The sequence below is a fragment of the Canis lupus genome, chromosome 5 (assembly GCF_011100685.1).
Source record: "Canis lupus familiaris isolate Mischka breed German Shepherd chromosome 5, alternate assembly UU_Cfam_GSD_1.0, whole genome shotgun sequence".
In the NCBI taxonomy this organism is placed as follows: Eukaryota; Metazoa; Chordata; class Mammalia; order Carnivora; family Canidae; genus Canis; species Canis lupus.
The window spans coordinates 65,666,927-65,685,421 of record NC_049226.1 but is presented as its reverse complement, the minus strand read 5'-3'; the positions used below and the strand labels follow the sequence as shown (position 1 = coordinate 65,685,421).

The 18,495-nt window shown below is 52.5% G+C and overlaps 1 protein-coding gene across 10 annotated transcripts in view; it reads left to right on the top strand.

Annotated features, from left to right (window-relative positions):
* Window positions 1-18,495, top strand: part of BANP (BTG3 associated nuclear protein) — a 104,914-nt gene that overhangs the window by 55,402 nt on the left and 31,017 nt on the right. For all 10 annotated transcript variants that reach the window (XM_038538083.1, XM_038538082.1, XM_038538081.1 and 7 more), the window contains 2 exons: window positions 7,782-8,021; window positions 16,334-16,501. In XM_038538083.1, coding sequence (XP_038394011.1) covers window positions 7,782-8,021; window positions 16,334-16,501 — 408 coding nt within the window. The remainder of the gene's footprint in view (window positions 1-7,781; window positions 8,022-16,333; window positions 16,502-18,495) is intronic.

Here is an 18,495-nt window from a genome sequence, read left to right as displayed (position 1 = left end):
TGGAGCGGGGTTCTGTGGCCTCATAGCTCAGAGGGCATTAGGGGAAATGAGCAGAGGCTCCCAGGTAGCTTTTTCTGTTTGGTCCTTTTTAAATATACAGAAGCGGTTGGACTTCAGCTTGGGTGTGTGACAGGGTGTGCGTTTGCCGCACTGCAGGACAAGGTTGCCACCCTCTTGGTAGCGGGAAGGCCCCCTCTGTTCCCTCAGCCCCGAGGGCACAGGTCCCGCCCAGCACCTCATAAGGCCTTCGTCGGGGTGTTGCCTGTGCCAGGCTTCCTTCTCTCTGGAGGCTCTCGGCCTGTTCCCAAGCTGTGATGGCAGAGAAATGGGCACATTAGTTAAACTGCGGCCCCTTCCCTCCTCAGACATGTAGAAGGATGGGGGGTTGTGCAGGGCAGGATGGGATGGTGGGCTTGAGGCACAGGGAGGTTGTGGTGTAGATCTTCCCATGGGAAGCTCAGCATGTGGCCGGCTGGGTGCAGACTGCTTCAGGCATGGTTGAGTAGAATCATATTTTCACCTTAAGAAAGTTTTGAGTGTCCTTGGTAAAAAATTTTGTAATGATAAAATTGATTTAAAACTTTCTACTCGGGACACCTGGGTGGCTCGGTGGTTGAGCATCTGCCTTTGGCTCAGGTCGTGATCCCTGGGTCCTGGGATCAGGTCCCACATCGGGCTCCCTGAAGGGAGCCTGCTTCTCCCCCTACCTATGTCTCTGCCTTTCTCTGTGTGTTTCTCATGAATACATAAATAAAATCTTTATAAATAAGTAAGTAAGTAAGTAAGTAAGTAAATAAATAAATAAATAAATAAATAAATAAATAAAACTTTCCACTCAACAACAACAAAACAGAAATAATCCATTCCGAAAAAGCACTTTGAAAGAAAGTGGTAGGATGTACCAGTTCTGAATCAGAATCTGTGTCATTTGTTGTAGTTTGTTGAATGTCAATTTTATGGATTTGGAAATTCTCCAATTCTGTTTCATGTGATTGTAAAAGCCCTGGTTTTGAAGGAAGGACAACCCGTTGGGGGCCACCTGGCCCCCGCTGCTGTCCTCTGGGCCTGCGGCCATTCATGCCATTTAAGACCTTTCTCTTTAGATCTTCCCTCTGAGACCCTCTTCTCATGCCAAGTGTTCATTAAATATCCACTGATACATGAGGATGCTTTTGAAACATCTGCATGTGGTCTTCATAGAAGTTTAGCTAGCAGATGGCCACAACTGACAAGTTGTGACAAGTGTGCTTTATTTTTGCATAAAAATAGGTTCCAGGATCCTGGAATATCCTGGCACATGATTTTTTATGGAACAGATAATTGTAGGTAGCACAATGATCAACTGTTGCATGTATTACATGCAGAATTCTTTTTTTTTTTTTTTTTTTAAGATTTTATTCTTTTGAGAGAGAGGATGCATGCATACACACGATGGGGGGAAAGTAGAGGGAGAGAGAATCCCAAGCAGAATCTGTGTTGACCCTGAGGTCATGACCTGAGCTGAAACCAAGAGCCGGGTGCTTCATTGACCGAGCTGCCCAAGCACCTCCACCCCCCCATTTGGTATTTTCTGCCTCAGGTGGAAGAAATTCATGATTTCAGGTGCAGTCAGTCCTTGTTCGGTCCCCGGAAACACGGAGCCATGATACTCGTGTGAAGCAGAGCAGCCTGAAGGCTGCTGGCACTGGCCTGCCATCACCTGCCCTGTGAACTCTGTGGGTTTACCCTGTGGTGGCATTCCTGCCCGGGACCATCTCTTCCATTTGCTGTGGCATGCTGCTTTTGAAATTCATGAACAGTTTGGGCAGTCCTGTACAAAAGCCAGATGAAAGTGAATTTTTGATATAGATGGAGGATACAGCCTGACACCAGTCCTGACCACGAATCTGTTCTTTGAAGACTTGCCCGGACATGGGAGGGAACTGACCTTGAATGAGGTTGACAGGAAGTTTGCTGTGTTGGGGAGCTGGCACCATGTTCTCTGTCTTTGAACAATCTTGGGGCCCTGGGTGAATCACAAAGTGTTGCCTTCTTTTGGTTTGGTCTCTGTCCTGTGGGTAGTGTCCCCTCTCACGACTCTGGAGAACTGAGTATGTGGAGTCTCAGTAATAGCCAGCAGACACCACTGTGACAGGCGGCTGTCAGTGAGCATGTGGGGCCTCCGGGGGTAGAGCTGAGACCCCTGGCCTTCCCTCTTTGGGAGCTGCGGACATGTGGGATGCTGTGCTGGCAGGTGGATCACCATGGGCAAAGCCTCACGGCATCCGGAGTGGCCGCTCACCTGCTGGATTGTCCCCTGCCATGCCGCTCCGAGGTGACACACAGGTACGTGCAGCAGTGCCGTGAGTCATGGCGCCTCTGGATCAAGGCAGCTCAGCAGGGAGCCAGCCCTGTGCTGGCACGGGGTAGGTCACGTTGATGCTGTTTGGGAAGAGAGGTTCATGCAGAGAAGTTGGCCCTTCTCTCTTTAGCCTGGCCGATGGTGGCCGCACAGCCGCCCTTGCATCTTGGGGCTCTTTTTCTGCTCATTTCATCTTCCTGGTGCTGAAGTAGAACCTCAGAACAGATATTTGAACTGAAGTGTGTGTTTAGTGGGAAGAACATTCAAGTTACTGCTGAAGGTTTTTTTTTTTTTTTACTATTATATTAGGTTTTTCAGAAGTGCTAGTTAATTTCATTGAAGGTTTAAATAATTAGAATAGAAGGTAAGTTTATTTTTCTTATAATTTGGTAGTTTTTAAATAAGGCCAGTGGAGTATTTCTGTTATTTCAGATGCCCAAAATGACCAGGCTATTTTAGTAAAATAAACATATCCTTTTTTGAATTGTCAAGAGGTGAATTTCTTAAATATTTATGTGGGAAGGTGTTTTCATTATCTTTCCCATTTAAAAGACGTGATTCATTGTCACTGGTGAGAAGCTAGAGTCTAGCCTGGCTTCTTGCTCCCAAGTTGGAAGTGAGTTAGAAACAACTGAGTATTTCCAAGGGGAGCAGAGCTGAGCCAGGGGTCAGCCAATATGACCTGTGAGGGACCTGCACCTGAGGCCTGTCCTCTTGCCACAGGGTCATGGAGGTGCTGCCCATCTCCTGGAGGATAGTGGTGATGGTGGTGGTGGAGCCCCAGTCCCCATTCCCACAGGGATGCTTCCATGGTGGGGATATTTCATTGTGTGGTTGGTCAGTGTTACTCAGGGTGTAGTCCTTGTCTGCCTAGTTTGACTACTCGCTTTAGAGATGAGTATGCACCTGTCATTCACAGGGCATCTAGTGAAGTTAGGGACGAATAAGTTATAAACAGGTCATAAAATGCCTTGTAAAAGTTTGAGATGTTCGATTGGAATAAAGTTTCTGGATCATATTCTGTGTTGTCAGAGAAATTTAAACTATTATTTTCAGGAGTGATAAGGGAGCAGGGGATAAGGAAAGTTAAGTTTTAGCCTCATTTACTTTTTTAAAAAATTTTTTAATTTATTTATTTATGATAGTCACACACAGAGAGAGAGAGAGGCAGAGACATAGGCAGAGGGAAAAGCAGGCTCCATACACCGGGAGCCCGACGTGGGATTCGATCCTGGGTCTCCAGGATCGTGCCCTGGGCCAAAGGCCAAAGGCAGGCGCCCAACCGCTGCACCACCCAGGGATCCCAGCCTCATTTACTTTTGGGAGAGGGAAAAGCATCTCCTGAAATAATACTTACTATAGGGGTCTAGACTGACCTCTTTCATCCTCCAGAATATTCTTTGTGCTTGGCATGGAGGACAGGCTCCTTTGTCCATGGGCAGGTGTCAGCATGGAGCAGGGCCCTAGCTGGACATTGAAGCCAGTGTCCTTTGTTGACTTGGTGAGGGATCTCCCGCATTCTCCTGCTTCTGTTGGAGCACCTTCAGCTGCAGCAGAGGTGCTGGGTTCATGTAGTGCCTTCCATGTCCTGTTCTGCGGCACCACTTAGCAGAGACCAATTGGCGAATACAGACCTACCCATGGCGAATACAGACCTACCCATTGCTGATCACTCTTACTGATGATTATTTTTGACATGAGAAAAAATGAGGTTTAACTGTCATTTGTAAATTTTCTCACTCATTTAACATCGTATTTTGCTTTCACATAGATGAAATCACTTTTTCATTCCTTCCTATGGAATCACTTTGAAAATACTCGCATTTACACTTTTGGAATGCAGGCGCAGTGTTGCCCTGGGACCCCTGTGGCTCAGGATGCCACCACCCCTCCCTGCAGGCTCACATGGATCCTCCTGTTCAAATACTTAGGTCCAGAGATGCTGCTTGGTGTCACTAGCCACCAGACCTCTGGTTCGACCGTAGTTACAGTTAAATCAGCAGTGAGTGTTGGAATGTGGGAAGGTTTCAACACCACAGGTCCTGAACTGAGCCCTGGTGCTTCATGGACTGATGAGTAGCCCCATCAGCAGTCATGTGTGTCCTCTGTCACTGCCCTCCCCCCGAACATCCCCTACCCTTCAGTCCTCAGCATACACCAGGTCACTCCCCTGTCCTTCCTATTTCCCCTACTTGCTTTGTGGCTTGATTGCTGCAGGTGGAGGGAAATCTTTCCACTCTGTGTGGTGTAGTGAAGACTGGGTTTACTGAGGGTTTACATCCTGAGCATTAGACCCGGTGCCAGGCATAGATAGAATTGGCCAGTAAGTATTTATAGGTGAATCAATAAATGCCTGAGAAGTTGCAGCTTTTTTGATATTCCAGATATGACTTCGAGACAGCCCCCTTCAAGTCCCATCCCATCTGTACTTAGGTTACTTGTCCGTTTTGTTTTTCTGTGGGTAGACTAGACTAACCGTGTGATAGTAGCTGATTGATGTTCAGAAACACATATCTACTGAGCACGTGCTCATACACTGATGTTTCTCAGAAATGATACTGCTTCCTTGTGGCCTATTCTGAATTGCAGAAGTCAGATTTGTGTTTTGTTTTCCATCCTTAGGAAAAGTCAGGAGCCTAGTGTCAACCCCAGCTAAGCAGTACTTCCAGCTGCAGGTCCGCCCCGATGGCGACGTGGTCCTCTGGACAGAGTTGCTGAGGCTCGCCTGATGTTCATGCAAATCTCGTGATGCAGGAGCTCAGCTGGGAGGGGCTCCCCGTGAGGGGCTGGGTGTGTGAGTCACCGCTGGGCTGGCCACTTGCTCTGCTCCAGGCCTTCGGCAAAGCAGGGCGGGGTAGGCTGCCCTTTGTGGGGACTTCTTCCTGTGTGTGGAGGTTGGAATGTAAACATCAGGACATTCGAAACAAAGCTCATGAGAAATCCTGAAGTGGTGATGACCTGGCTGTGGCGTGATCTAACAGCCACTTGACAGAAAGCTGGTGTCCCTCTTGCATCCCAGCTGCCCAGGGGAGGTTTTGTCCCTCCCTATGAGCGTCCCTTCTCTCCCCTGGTGGCCTGTTTATGCAGGGGCATGCTCACACCCTAACTGGCTTCAGTGTTGGGGTCAGAAGAGGTTGGGAAGCTGCGAGGTTTCCTGGCAGAATCGATGATTCTCTTGGTTTGTTTCCTTCTGCCAAAGGTTGAGGCTCCTTTAAGTTAGTGTGTATTTGAAGCCCTTTCACATATAGACTGGGTCACTACCATGGCTGGAAAGCTGTTCCAGGGAGATGGAATCCATGGTCTAGCAAAGCCAACCCCTTTGCTCTAAGGGTCTAGCTCGGAACCAGGGACTGGCTGCCAGCCTGGTCTCTGCCTCATGGTGTCCTCACTTCCTCCGGAGAGCTGGATAGGTGCCAGTGGATGTGTGGCCGGCATGGCCCTGGTAGAGAGGTTTTCCCCACTGCCTGCCCCCATCTCTCCCTACATCAGCCTTGTGCCTGTCTCATGATCATTGCTGTGGCTTTGCTAAAAGTTGAGAAGATGAGGATCCCCCTCCCCCCTACCGTGAACGCTGAGCTCTGGGTGTTTGCATCTCACACCGTCCTTGAGAAAGCCAGAGTTTGGGGTGTGCAGTGATTTTCAGTTTGCACAGGAGAGGCTGGAATCGATTGCTGGCGGGGCGGGGGGTGGCTCTGCCATCTGCTGATTCTGGAGCCCTCCTCCCAAAGTGCTCTCCTGTGGGCAATGGCCAGAGATCAGACTAGGCGGCTAGATGGGGTAGCTAGTCTGGGTGTGAGGGGACCTGGAAGAATAAATGATGCTAGAAGTAGCTGGAGCACATGGCACCCTGTGGAGCATCACCTGCTTCCAGACACATTTAAGGATGTCAGGTCTGCTGAGTCAGAGGTCAGGTCCCAGCAGAGCATGCAGCACCCTGGGTACCCAGGTCCTGGAGACCTGCAACTCACCAGGCACCAGATCCTGGTCCTTCTGGGGCCCTGCTCCTCCAGGGCACCCCGCTCCTCCTGGGGACCCCGCTCCTCCTGGCCCCCCTCCTCTCCAGGGGACCCTGCTCCTCCCTGGGAACCCTGCTCTTCCTGGAGATCCCACTCCTCCAGGAGACCCCGCTCCTCCTGGGGACCCTGCTCCTCCAGGGGACCCCGCTCCTCCTGGGGACCCTGCCTTTCCTGGGAACCCCACCTCTCCTGGGGACCCTGCTCTTCCTGGGACCCCTGCTCCTCCTAGGGACTCTGCTTCTGTGATCAAGCAAGGCTCGGGGGGTTTCATTCTGCAGGTAGTACCTTTGAGATTTTAAAAGCACAGATGGTGCACTCCTTCGTGTTCAGGAAAGCATGTGTGGCAGGGAATGAAGTTTCCACAAGACAGGGAGGGAGATCACAGTGCTCTGAGGAGGAGGTTAGAGGTGCTTTAAATTGATAGACTTCTCGGTTCACTCTGAGAGGCCAGAGAGGGGAAGGGAGTGGGGGGCAGGGGGCATCCACAAAGCTGGGCAAGGAAGCGCCCCATCCTCATGGAAGGACTCCACAGCAAGGAGGAGAGCATGGGCTGGTCAGCCCACACCTGGAGCCCTCTGTCCCGCTGAGTTGCCAGCTGCCTCCTCCACAGTGTGGGGCAGTGCCAGTAACATCCTTCGTCTCAGCTAGGATGTGCCTGGCCTTCCTGAGGCTTCTTCTCAGAGCATTGCTGAGGAGAGGCCTGAGGGACAGGGTTGCGAGTAGGTTTGAGAGGCGGTCCTGCCTCTCAGGGCCTCCAGAATGGCCATTGGAACCATCCCCTGCCCCGGGCGCCAGAGGGCTCAGCCTGCTGTTGTTCACCACCCTGCCAGATGCCAGCAAACCTAAAACAAATACAGTTATCTTAGGTTATTTGTGGTGCTTTCCCTGCCAAGATGTGAGGAGAATCTGTTGTTCGAGGCGAGTGCATGCCTGGTGTCACCTCTTCCAGACTTGCGGGCCAGCATGTGGGTCTGGGTGGCACGCGCGGCTGGTGCTGTGGGGCCTCCTGTTAGACTGGCAAGAGTGGGGGGCAGGCCTGGCTCCCCGGCACGGCCTGGCCCCAGGGCAGGCGCTCTGCCTTGTGTTTGCTCTGAACTGAGCTGGGGCGGGGGTGGGGGGGCGGCGTGCGAGCCAGCCTGGGAGGCGAGAGGACGTTTCCACGTGGCAGCAAGTCTGCTGTCCGTCTCTAAAGGGTGGGCGGTGGGAACCAAGGTGACTCTCGTTGGAACGGTGTGCCAGTTTCTGTTCATCACATGCCCTTTGTGACCCTGGGGGCCGCCTCCTGTGCTCCCAGCCACGCTTTGGAAATTGGGGGAGCTGTTCACCAGCAACCACCATGCAGGATCTGTGTTGAACGTATTTGAGCTGAGCTCAGGGCGCTTGGGCTTGTGAACTTACATGAGATTGCGCCTCCTCTCTTTCAGAGGACTACCCCAATGGCACGTGGCTGGGCGACGAGAACAACCCCGAGATGCGGGTGCGCTGTGCCATCATCCCCTCCGACATGCTCCACATCAGCACCAACTGCCGCACAGCTGAGAAGATGGCACTGACGCTGCTCGACTACCTGTTCCACCGGGAGGTGCAGGCTGTGTCCAACCTCTCTGGCCAGGGCAAGCACGGCAAGAAGCAGCTCGACCCCCTCACCATCTATGGGATCCGCTGTAAGTGTGGCCTTCCTGGGTGTCTGGTCACAGGCCACGGCTGGCTGAGCCTACGCTCTGGGGTTGGAGGGCCTGCTGGCCTTGGTGCTAGCCACAGAGGCTCCGGGTGGAGCATCCCCTTCAGTAAATAGCGCTGGTGCCTGCCGTGGGAAACATGGGGACGTGGGCCTTTCAGACCCTGGCTCCACCTGTCCTTGGGCCTCTCTGGAGGTCGGGGAGGAGCAGAGCCAGAGTATTCCCTGCCCTCCACTGAACATGGCCTTTCCTGGGCTTCCCGGTGGCACAAGCAGGGTGCCATCTGCTTCCTCCTTCGAGAGAGGGCTGTGTAGTTAGGGGCTGACCTCCCCGACTAGCTAGCATATAGTACTGGTCCTGATGTCCTCACAGCCTCCGTGGTGTTCCTCCTCTCTGAACAGTGCCCCACCTCAAATCAGTAATCCCTATATTCCTGTTGGTGACATTTAAGGGGGGGCAGGTGACCCATGTCTTTCTCGGCAGCACCCACATGCCTCTCTGCCCTGGGCTTGTCCACTCCACGAGCCTGCCTGACTCTGGGAGACATTGCTGTGGCTTATGATCCAACGTGAAACGAAGCAGTGGACTTAGGAGACCCGAGATTTCTAATGGAAGGGCTGGGTAGCCGGGTGTGAGACACGGATTCTGGAGAGCCACTGTGCTTGAATGTCGAGTTTAAGTCTGAGCTGGCACAGGGGGAACGAGTTCACCCAAGTTCACCATCTCAGAGCAGAGAGGGTGCTGTCCCATTGGGAAAGAGCTGTGTTTGTCACCGGAAACTCTAGTGTGATCCCCGAGTCTCCTGTTAGGAACACAGAGAAACAGGCTGGCTTTTCCACAGTTATTGTAAGACTAGCGGGAGTATTTTTCTCTATGGCCACTTATACAGACTTTTGATTAAAACTGAGGGTTTCCTGCTGACTGCTGAATCATCTGGTTATGTCTGAGACATGGAATCTAGCTCCCTGCTCACGCTAAAATGGCTCATTATCCTGGTTTCCCTGTCTCTTGGCCCTGGGCTTTCTCCCACTCCTGTCTGAACCACTGGGGGGTGGGGAGGTCTGTCACAGACCCTCAGGGCCCCCTCGTCTGTTTTTCTGGGAGACTGTTCGTGTGGCCAGGTGATGGCAGCTCCTCAGATGGGGCCAGAGTGGTTCAGGGATGAGCAGAGAATTGCAGGAGGGCCACAGCAGTGGATGTGTTAGGCTCCATGGGCCTTGGGGTCTCTTGTGACTGCTTAGCTCTGGAAGCAGCCACAGGCCAAACACAAACAGACCTGCTTGTATTTGAACAAAACGTTATCTTAAATGCAGGTAGTGGGCTGCTACCAACTGGCAGCCCCTGCTCTGGAGCAGGATGCTGACCAGAACCCTCCAGTGCACTCGCTCACATCTCTCCGTTCTGTGACGAGGCACGTGGTGTGCGTGCAGCCCGAGAACACATGGTTGTGTGTTGACAGGGTGCTGTGCGGTGGTGTGTGATTTCATGATCCATAGTGCCTCATGCAGGAGGTTTGTGAAGATGAGTGAGATTGGTCCACGATTCCCAGTAGACTCCACGTGTGGTCGGTGTTTGTCAATGGCCAAAGCCCTGGCTGGCAGTGTGCTTGGGAGGTTAGAAGAGGCAGCCCTAATGGGGAGGCTCCGTGAGCGGCTTGGACCAGGCCCAGGCCCAGGCTGTGTAGGCATGATGGCCTCTGGGGGGTGGACTGCTCTTCCCATGGGGAGTTGACAGCTCCCAGAACCTGAAGCTGGAGCATGGTTGCCTCTCATTTGGAGATGTCCCTCAGAGCATCTGTCAAGGAGTATGGGCTCCCTGCGTACAGGCTGTGACTTGTGGGTTGTTAGAAGCTTGGAAGAGGTTCTGGAGAGGGGTGGAGAAGCCAGGTGGTGTGGGACAATGAGCAGAAGCACATGGTGATGGGATCGACATGCTCATGCCCAGAGAGACTGTGTGGTGTGGGGGAATGTGCTGAACTGACCAAAAGGGCCAGCCCTGTTTCCTGTGTGTAGAGAGGTTGGCCTGCCTGTGAGCTTATCATGACCATCTGGGAAGCACTGCCGCCTTCCCAGGGTATCAGGAAGCATGAGGTAAGCATCTTGCCTGGTAGCTGCCACATAGCAGCAGCTTAGCAAGGGAGCATCTGTTTTCTCCTAGCTCTGCAGACTTCAGGGCGTGTCCCCCTGGGGGGACAGTGCTCAGCAACAGGGGGTTGCTGGCTGTGCTCACCAATCATGGCACCACATGCACCCATGCCAACTGGGCTGAACCCTCCACCCCAGAAGGTAATGCCCTGCAGGTATGAGTCCCCCTAGAAGGCCTCTGGTCATGACCTCCTGTGGGATGGGAGTGCTCCTGAGTCCATGTCCATGTGACCAGTACCACCGTGCTGTGTGGGTAGTGTAGCTTTGGTAAACGAGCTCTGGGGAGGGAGGGTCTTGGGCTGGCTGGCTTTTGGGGAGACAGAAGAAGGATGGTGGCATCTTAGGCCATGTTGGGAGACTGATGAGGGTGTCCAGCCGAGGTCTGCAGCAGTGGAAGCAGAGGGGTGCTGATGGATTCCAGGGATTCTGGAAACATGAGCAAGGCTTGGCTAAACAGAAACTCAGAAGGTCGGCTTTATCACTGCATGCTGAGGAAGATGGCCCACTTTCTATATAGCAGATGACTAATTTACTCTCATAAACCTCTGACTTACCAGCAGAATGGTTGCATTTGCATTGAAGCCAGGTGGCAGGACCCTGTGAGCACAATGGCAGGAGAATGGGCCACCTGTGTCCTCTTGTGGGAGAACAGGGGGGACAGAAGGGTTCTGGGGATCAGGCTGTCCGGGGCTGGTGGAGGGCTGCTGTGGATAGCTGCTTTCCGTAAGCAGGCAAACTTGGCCATGTGTCTTTCATGCAGGGGAAACCTGTGGGTCCTTCCTGACCCAGACTATGTACATTTGTTCTTTTTCATGTGTAATGTGTAAAGAATGAAGTATCTTTTAAAAAGAAAATCACTGGAATTGAGATGGACCATCTACAGGGAGTGTCCCCTAAGAGGCAGGGCCTGCCCTCACTGAGCTTCCATTCCTCCAAGGCCACTGCTGAGGGAGTGGGCGAGGAGTCCTGTTGGTAGGTAGCAGCTGTGTCCTGGAACTAGCCATCTAACCGTGGCTCTGGGTCTGCAGCATGCACGCCCGTTCACCATGTGTGCCCCATGTCCACCGCTTCCCAGCAGAAGAGCAGAGGGTTGGGGCCTGTAGCACTGCACATCTGGTGAGGGCTGCGCCTGTGGGTGACGCTCAGCAGCTTATCATGTGCAGGTTGCTGCACCCTCAACAACAGAGGCCATCAGGCAGGACGTGAATTCCTGAGCATCCAGCTCTGTCATGTTCAGAGTAGGTGCTGGTTTGGCGTCTTCGTTTGGAAGCAGGGAGCGGCTGTTGGCCTGGGTGAAGCTCCGGGACGAGATGGGCAGGAGAGCAGAGCACCCGGTCTGGTTGCACAGGCGCTTGCCTGTGGGTTCTCCGAAGCCTGGGCTCCCCCAAGCCCTCAGCAGCAGGGGGCGGGTGCACCAAGGCATCATCCTGGGGTAGAGCAGTGCAGTCAGGCCGGGTTTCAGTCAGGACTTTGGAGAATTAATCATGTGACTTCGTGCCAGTTCCCCCTTGCCCCTCACTCGTACAGAGAGAGCAGACTTGGGGCCAACAGCCTCCCCCCCTGCATACAGTAGGCCCTGGCCGTGTCCCACTCCCCTTGACTCCTATCCCAGTCTTACTGGGGAAAAAAATTACCATTTTAAAATATACAATAGGCTGTGTTTCTAAGAACTGCCTTTCTAATGAGGGAACAAGGAGGTTTTTTTGAAAGCGAGAAATAGTGCATAAAATATTCCATGAAAAGCATGTTTGCTTTTCAGGGTGTCAGCTTGTTTAGGGCTCTCCAGGACTGTTGGGCTTTCCCCAGATTTGGATAACTTGACCCTACCGTTTGTGTGCTCAATGCCTAAGTAGCATATTATTGTAACTTTAAAAATTGGGAACACTTTCCTGAGGGATGTCACCTAAGAATGCAAGCAGTTGCTTTTCTCCCCTCGAATTGAGAGTATAGTATGGCTTTTGTTCCTGGGTTCATCCTAGCAAATCACGTGAGCCTCTGCTTAGACTGGGTGCTGGAGCAAGTTGTGCGAGTTGCTAGGAAGGAAATGAAATCGCATGTCAGATAGACCACTCTGGGTCTCTGAAGGCATCTGGAAGCCTGCAGACGTGGAGGAGAGATACTCACGAGGCTTCTGCATACAGAGGACTGCAGTCAGCCCATTCAGTCTCGTCAGCCACGCTGGCAGAAGGCCGTGCTTCAGGACTGCTCTTGCTTGTATGAGTTTGGGTGTGCTGACTGTGCTGCCCTGGGCTGTGGGGTGCAGGAGCGCCCTGGGGCAGCTGTAGTGGAGCCCTTCACCCCGAGGGGACTCACGCAGCAGGAATTTGCTGGCTCAGCCCACGCGCCGGCAGGGCCACGCGCTGAGCTCTGCCCCTTCCAGGAGCTTCTGGTGGTGGCTGGCAGTTTGTGACAACACAGCTCCCATCACTGCCTGTGCTGACACTTGCGTCTCCTCCCTGTGGATATGTTTCTCTTCTCTCCTTATAAGGACACCAGTCGTGTTGGATCTAGAGCCCACTAGACTCCTCATATGACCTCATCTTAATTAATCACATCTGCAAAGACCCTGTTTCCAAGGGAGGTCACATTCTGAGGTCCTGGGAAGGACATGCATTATGGGGGACACTCGACAGTGCACAGATAGGGCCTGGGTTGCTGGAAACTTGGTGATCAGATGTAGTAGTGTCTGATACAGCTTATTTAGGGTGGAGGTACCCAACACATGTGTTTAGGGACACTGAGATGGCCAGTGGGAGTGCAGAGCTGGGAGGCCGGGTTGGTGAGCATAGGTGAGAGACCATCGGAGCCCTTGTTCATAGGTTGCCCAGCCACAGGGAGGTCCTCAGGCTCTACTCCCATCATGCTTCTCAGTTGTTGAGGCCTCCGCTGCTTGGAGAATGGAGGCTTACCTGGCTCTGACACTAGGACACAGACAAACGGTGCATGGAGAGACATATCGGCTAGTCCCCCTCACTCGGGGGCTGAAGAGTTCTGTTGTTTTTCTGCATTAGCCACTATCAAGTCAGGACTAATTTTAAGAAATAAATTTCTCACACTCAGTTTTCTGCTTTTCTTTCTGCTTGAACTTGAGATTACATTAACAGTGATGGTGTTTTCATTCCTCTGTGTATGATAAGCCATTTGCCACCCACCAAGGACATGAGATTACCAGTTTTGTTCCTTTTTCCCACAGTGAGTCTCAGCCCCTCTGTGGGGCTTGTGGGTGCAGGAGTGGGAATCTGGTTTTATGGGTTGAACCACCAGTGTCAGGATAGGCATTCCAGGAAGTTGGAAGGCAGTTAACGGTGCAGCAGATGGAGCTGCAGCTCTTTGGTGGGGGGTGGGAGGGTGGCCAGACAGCTTGCCAGGGGACCTGGGGAAGAGGCTCCAGGGGCAGTCTTTGGGGGTGGTGGTGAGGTGCTTGCCTCCTGAGCACTCTCCTTCAAGATGGTGAGGGGACAAGTGGCTTGCCTTGCAGAGGACACAAGCCCTACAGGTGTCTGGGGACCCTGTATGCTGGGGCAGGGCCCTGGAAGCTGCGTTCAGGTTGTGTGTCTTGCATGGGGCAGCCAGGGTGGCAGCCTAGTGCAGGGAGGTCAGGAGAGGAGGCGCTGGTCTCCTGTGCGTGCATGGGGTGGGGGGCTTGGATGCAGGGCAGAGGGAGGCACCATTGCTGTTTTATCTGGGTGGGTGCCAGGAGGCCTGGATTTTATGATCATTTCTCACTCCTAACTAATAATTGGACAGAAACTGAAGCTAGGGTATTGGCATTCTTATTTCGTGAGGTTTTCTTGTAAGCATCAGATAACATGAGAGAAGATGCTTCAACAAGTGTGAAAAAAGTTAAAATCAAAATAAGTTTCTCATTAAGATTTTTCCTCCTCTGTTCATTAAGCTGAGGTTGCTTGGGTGCTGTTAGAGAAAGCAGCAGTGTCAGGTTCCCAGGCCAAGGCAGAGCTGAAGCCAGAATGGCATGCACCTAGGGGTGCACTCCCCACCTTAGTTCAGTGCCTTCTGCGAGGGGAGGGGGCTGTGCTGTGGACTCCATATGGTTTCCTGGCAGCGGGCAGGGTGGCTTTTGCTGTCCAGGTAGAGTCCAGGCTTGCTTTTGGAAGGAATACGTGATGGGAGGTCTTGGGAGAATGTGTAACTGTGTGAATGTATGTTTTTTCTTCAAAGGATGGAAGCCAGGTTTTGAACTGGTTGAACTGGCAAATTGGTTTTTACAAAGTTAAATTTAAATATCAGCATTTTCGCTTATTACATTTATATTCCTTGTAGGTGTTGTAGATATTCATTTCTGTTATTAACAAGTTTTTAAAGTTCCACACAATGTCATTTATCCCAATTTCACTGATATCATTAATCCCTGGAGGCATCTGAAAGGTTTCTCCCTGAGTTGAAGGTGGGAGAATAGGAGGACGGTGTAAAACGTTTCATTGAAGCGCGTCCCTGGAGGGCCTTCTGGGATGCGTGACTGCTGTTTCTCCCTTGGGGACCACTGCTGCCCTTGGCTCCTGAATGACCGCAGCCCGTAGTTGGGCTCCTGTCACCAGAATTGGTAACTAGCCCAGAACATTCTGAGTTAGCCCCTGTACTCAAAGCCGCACGTGGCATGTGGCAAGTGCGCAGCAAATACTGATTAATAATCTGTGGTTATTTTAGAGATGACCTGAAAATTAGCAAAGAATTGCCACTTCATGTGTGTATTTCCTTTTGTGTACGAGGATTATGAAGGGCTGCTAAAATACTTTGGATTGTTTTTCTTTCTGATCCTGTAAATCCTCCTCCTCCTCAACCTAATTCCTTTTCTCTAAGTTATAGAAATTTTGGTCGTCATGTTTAGAGTCAGATTGGTCTTAAGCATGTGCTCATAAAATCAAGAAGTGTCTTTCCAAGAGGAAAGAAACTCAACACTTATATAGAATTTGGAAAACAGGTGCTCACTCTGGTGATGATCTCTGTGTAGTGGTCTTGGTGGGAGGTTTTAGGGATCATGTGTCTGTTAAACTCCGTGGATGGTGGAAACTCAGCCCTCCTAGCATTCAGAACAGGATGTTGTTCAGCTCCTTTTTTTTTTTTTTAATTGAAGATTTGAATTCCATTCATTTATTTTCCCGTTTATCAGTGAAGTTTCACGAGCCAGCTCCAAAAGAGGTCACCCCCTTGAAGAGTGTTTCTTGTGGTTCCCAGGCTCATGACTGTTACTTTCTGTTGACTTGACACCAGGAAGAGGTGAAGTGTCTAGTGAGGGTCTCCATCTGCCACCATCCCTTGGTGGCCTCCCTGATGCCGGGTTTCCTTGTTGGTGAGGAGGTCGCTGGGGACCAAAGGCATGTCCCGAGAGGCCTGTGTTGCGGAAGTGGTTAACCAATGTGGGTGCCAATAAGTTGCTCCCCTGGGTGGCTGGAGAACCACGGCAAGGCTGCATGTACCCATGGCTGGCGGCAGAGTGGAGGAGATGCCCTTCCACGGGGTGTGCAGGGTTCTTGAGAATGAAGACTGATGTGCCCTAAGGTGGTTTTCTTCCTGATGGACAAGCAGAGGGAGGGCACACTGAGTCACATAAGCCACCCTCTGACTTGGGCTGGAAGAATGTCTTCAGCTGAATTGTCACCACCCTTTAGTGCACTGGTTGGTGCTGGAGCATCTGCCATGTGCCTGGGTCATCTGGGCTCTGTGGTGTACCAAACACAGTAAATATATCAGTTTTCTGAGGTGCTAGAGAGGTGCCTGGGGTGCAGGGGGGCCTGGGGTCCGATGGGCTGGTTAAGGGCGGCCCTTAGGCTGAGGTTGTGTCTGAGCAAAGACTCGGGAAAGGGGGGACAGCTGCAGCTGCAGACACAGAGGCACAGGAGGAGGTGAGTTGGTGATTGGAAACAGGGCTCCAGTAGAGTCATGGGCCCTGGTTCTATTCTCAGGGTTCAGGATAGCTACAGTGCCCTGTGTGAGGTACGGAGTGGTCAGAGTTGAGTGTGGGCGTCCTGGGGGCCTGTGAAAGTTCATTAGACAAGGACTTTTTAACATTCCAGGTGCACCTGTAGGGGAGACTCTCAACCCCAATCACATTTTGTGTTCCAGTTGCTCCCACATGACCAGGATGCAAGGAGAGGCCTTTATCTCATATCCTTCCACATGGGTGTGTGCTTTCAGGTCACCTTTTCTATAAATTTGGAATCACGGAGTCTGACTGGTACCGAATCAAACAGAGCATCGACTCCAAGTGTCGGACGGCCTGGCGGCGAAAACAGCGAGGCCAGAGCCTGGCCGTCAAGAGCTTCTCAAGGAGAACGCCGTCGTCGTCCTCGTACAGCACTTCAGGTATGCTTCGTTCAGCCGCGCAGAGCATTCCCCCTGTGGGACTCGAGGGCGGTGGTCCAGAGTGAGCCCGCGGGCCTGCCACCATCCACGGCCACGTACCGGGCCACCCACCGGGTCAGAGCGCAGTGACTGGAGCCCCGTTCTGTGCCCCCTGCAGGGTGGGTTACCTCCAGGCCCTCCTAGAAGATTTCCAGATGGAGGGCTTCGAGAGCCAGACCTCTGAGGAGGCCTGATGCTGGGAGGAGGAGCAAGGTTGGGACTGCTTGGTCTCTGTGAGCCTCTGTGCTGTGTGTCCCTCCACCCAGTCCCTGAGCACAGTGCTGGTGTGGGGACTGCAGAGGGAGGGAGCAGCAGTGCCAGGTTGTAGTGCTCATCACTACTGCTCTGAGAGCAGGGCCTTAGTGAGACTTCCCCAGCACAGGTGGGGGACATTCTAGACTTTCCTCGCCGGCATGGCTGGCGACTATTTTTTTCCTGAGGAAAATGTTCACTAGGAACAGCAGTGTGATTTTAGTATTGCCTTTCACCCCACACATCTCAAAATATTTTAACAAAAACATTAAAAAAAAAAAAATCTCCACAGTGGCTCCCTCGGCGATGGCTCTTCGAACCTGAGCTAGGGTCAGGATCTCAGGGCAGCCCCAGCAGGGTCGGCCAGAACTCTTATTCCGGAGCCCTGTGGTGACCGGGTCACCTGGAGTCCTCACAGGGTTTTGTCTTTCTGAGGCAGACCTCAGGATGCCGTTTTCCTCCCGTCATCTTGGCAGTAACTTGCCAGCAATTCCTGAAGATGGGAGGTGGCCACACAAGTTGTGCCCCAAAGCCCTGCTTTTGTGAGCTGCTGTATGGAAGAATCTTCTGAGGAATGTAGGCCTTTCTGTTACAGTTAGCAGTTCTGGCTCGGGAGCGTCAGGAGGTAGCGGTTGTGGGACGTGCTGACACAGTGACTCCTCGAGGAACTAGACCGTCTCTGTGGGTCCTGGGAGGGCAGGCGAGGGCAGCGTGGGTTCAGGGAGGTGGGCTTTAGGCAGAACGGGGTTTTGTCGTCCTCGCCCTGGGAATCCGTGTGGCCTGGCCAGAGCTGGACCCACGATCAGCACCGTGTGTGTCCTGAATACATGGGGAGGAATGGCAAGATGGAGCCCATCTCTGGAGGTTCTGGCGAGGCAGTGTGGCTGTTGGGGATCGTGTTCAGATTCGGACTCAGGATGTCCAGGCAGTGGCTGAGGCGGTGTTTCTGACAAGGGGCAGGTGATGCCCTTGAGCTGCTGCGGATCACCCTGGAGTGTGGAAGCTGTCCGTCCGAGCAGGGCTTGGGCCGCTCTGCTGCTCGCCTCAATGAGACTTGAGCGGTCTTTACCTCCTACTCAGGTGTGGGTCGTGTTATGTGGTTGGAGATTATAGGACTTAGTTTCATGCTTGTTTGTTTGGAACTGTTCATCGCTCTTCCAGTCGTTAGCGTTTCTTTAAACTGAGTGACAATAATTCAGTTTAACCAGAGATGAGTTTCTTGTTTTTCCTTTGTTTACAAATGTGTCCATATTTCTTCAGAGATGCTTTGGATTTGAGTAAGTCTCAGGTGCTGTTGGCGTCTTGTGGGCGGTGAGTAGCCACCACGTGAGCGTGTGTCCCATGCCCAAGTCCTGGGGGACGTGTGCCCAGTGTCTCAGGATGTGTTGTTTGGAATGGATGGTTTCAAACACCGGCCCGGTGGCTTTGGAACAAGCACAGAACACAGCAGCACTTTTCGTGGCCTGCGTCACGGCCCTTTCCTCAGGAGCTTACCACACTTGTGCCCGTGGGGCAGGGACACAAGGACTTCGGAGTGGGTGTCATTGCACAAGAGAACTTTGCTGCCTCTGCCATGGTCTCTGCACCCAGCTGTGAGCAGGGAGGAGGGTGAGGAGCATAATTACATTCCTATGGCCCCAGGTGTCTGTTGAGGGAGGACTGGGACTGCCCTTCTGAGCTGCGACACCCAGCCTCACATTCTA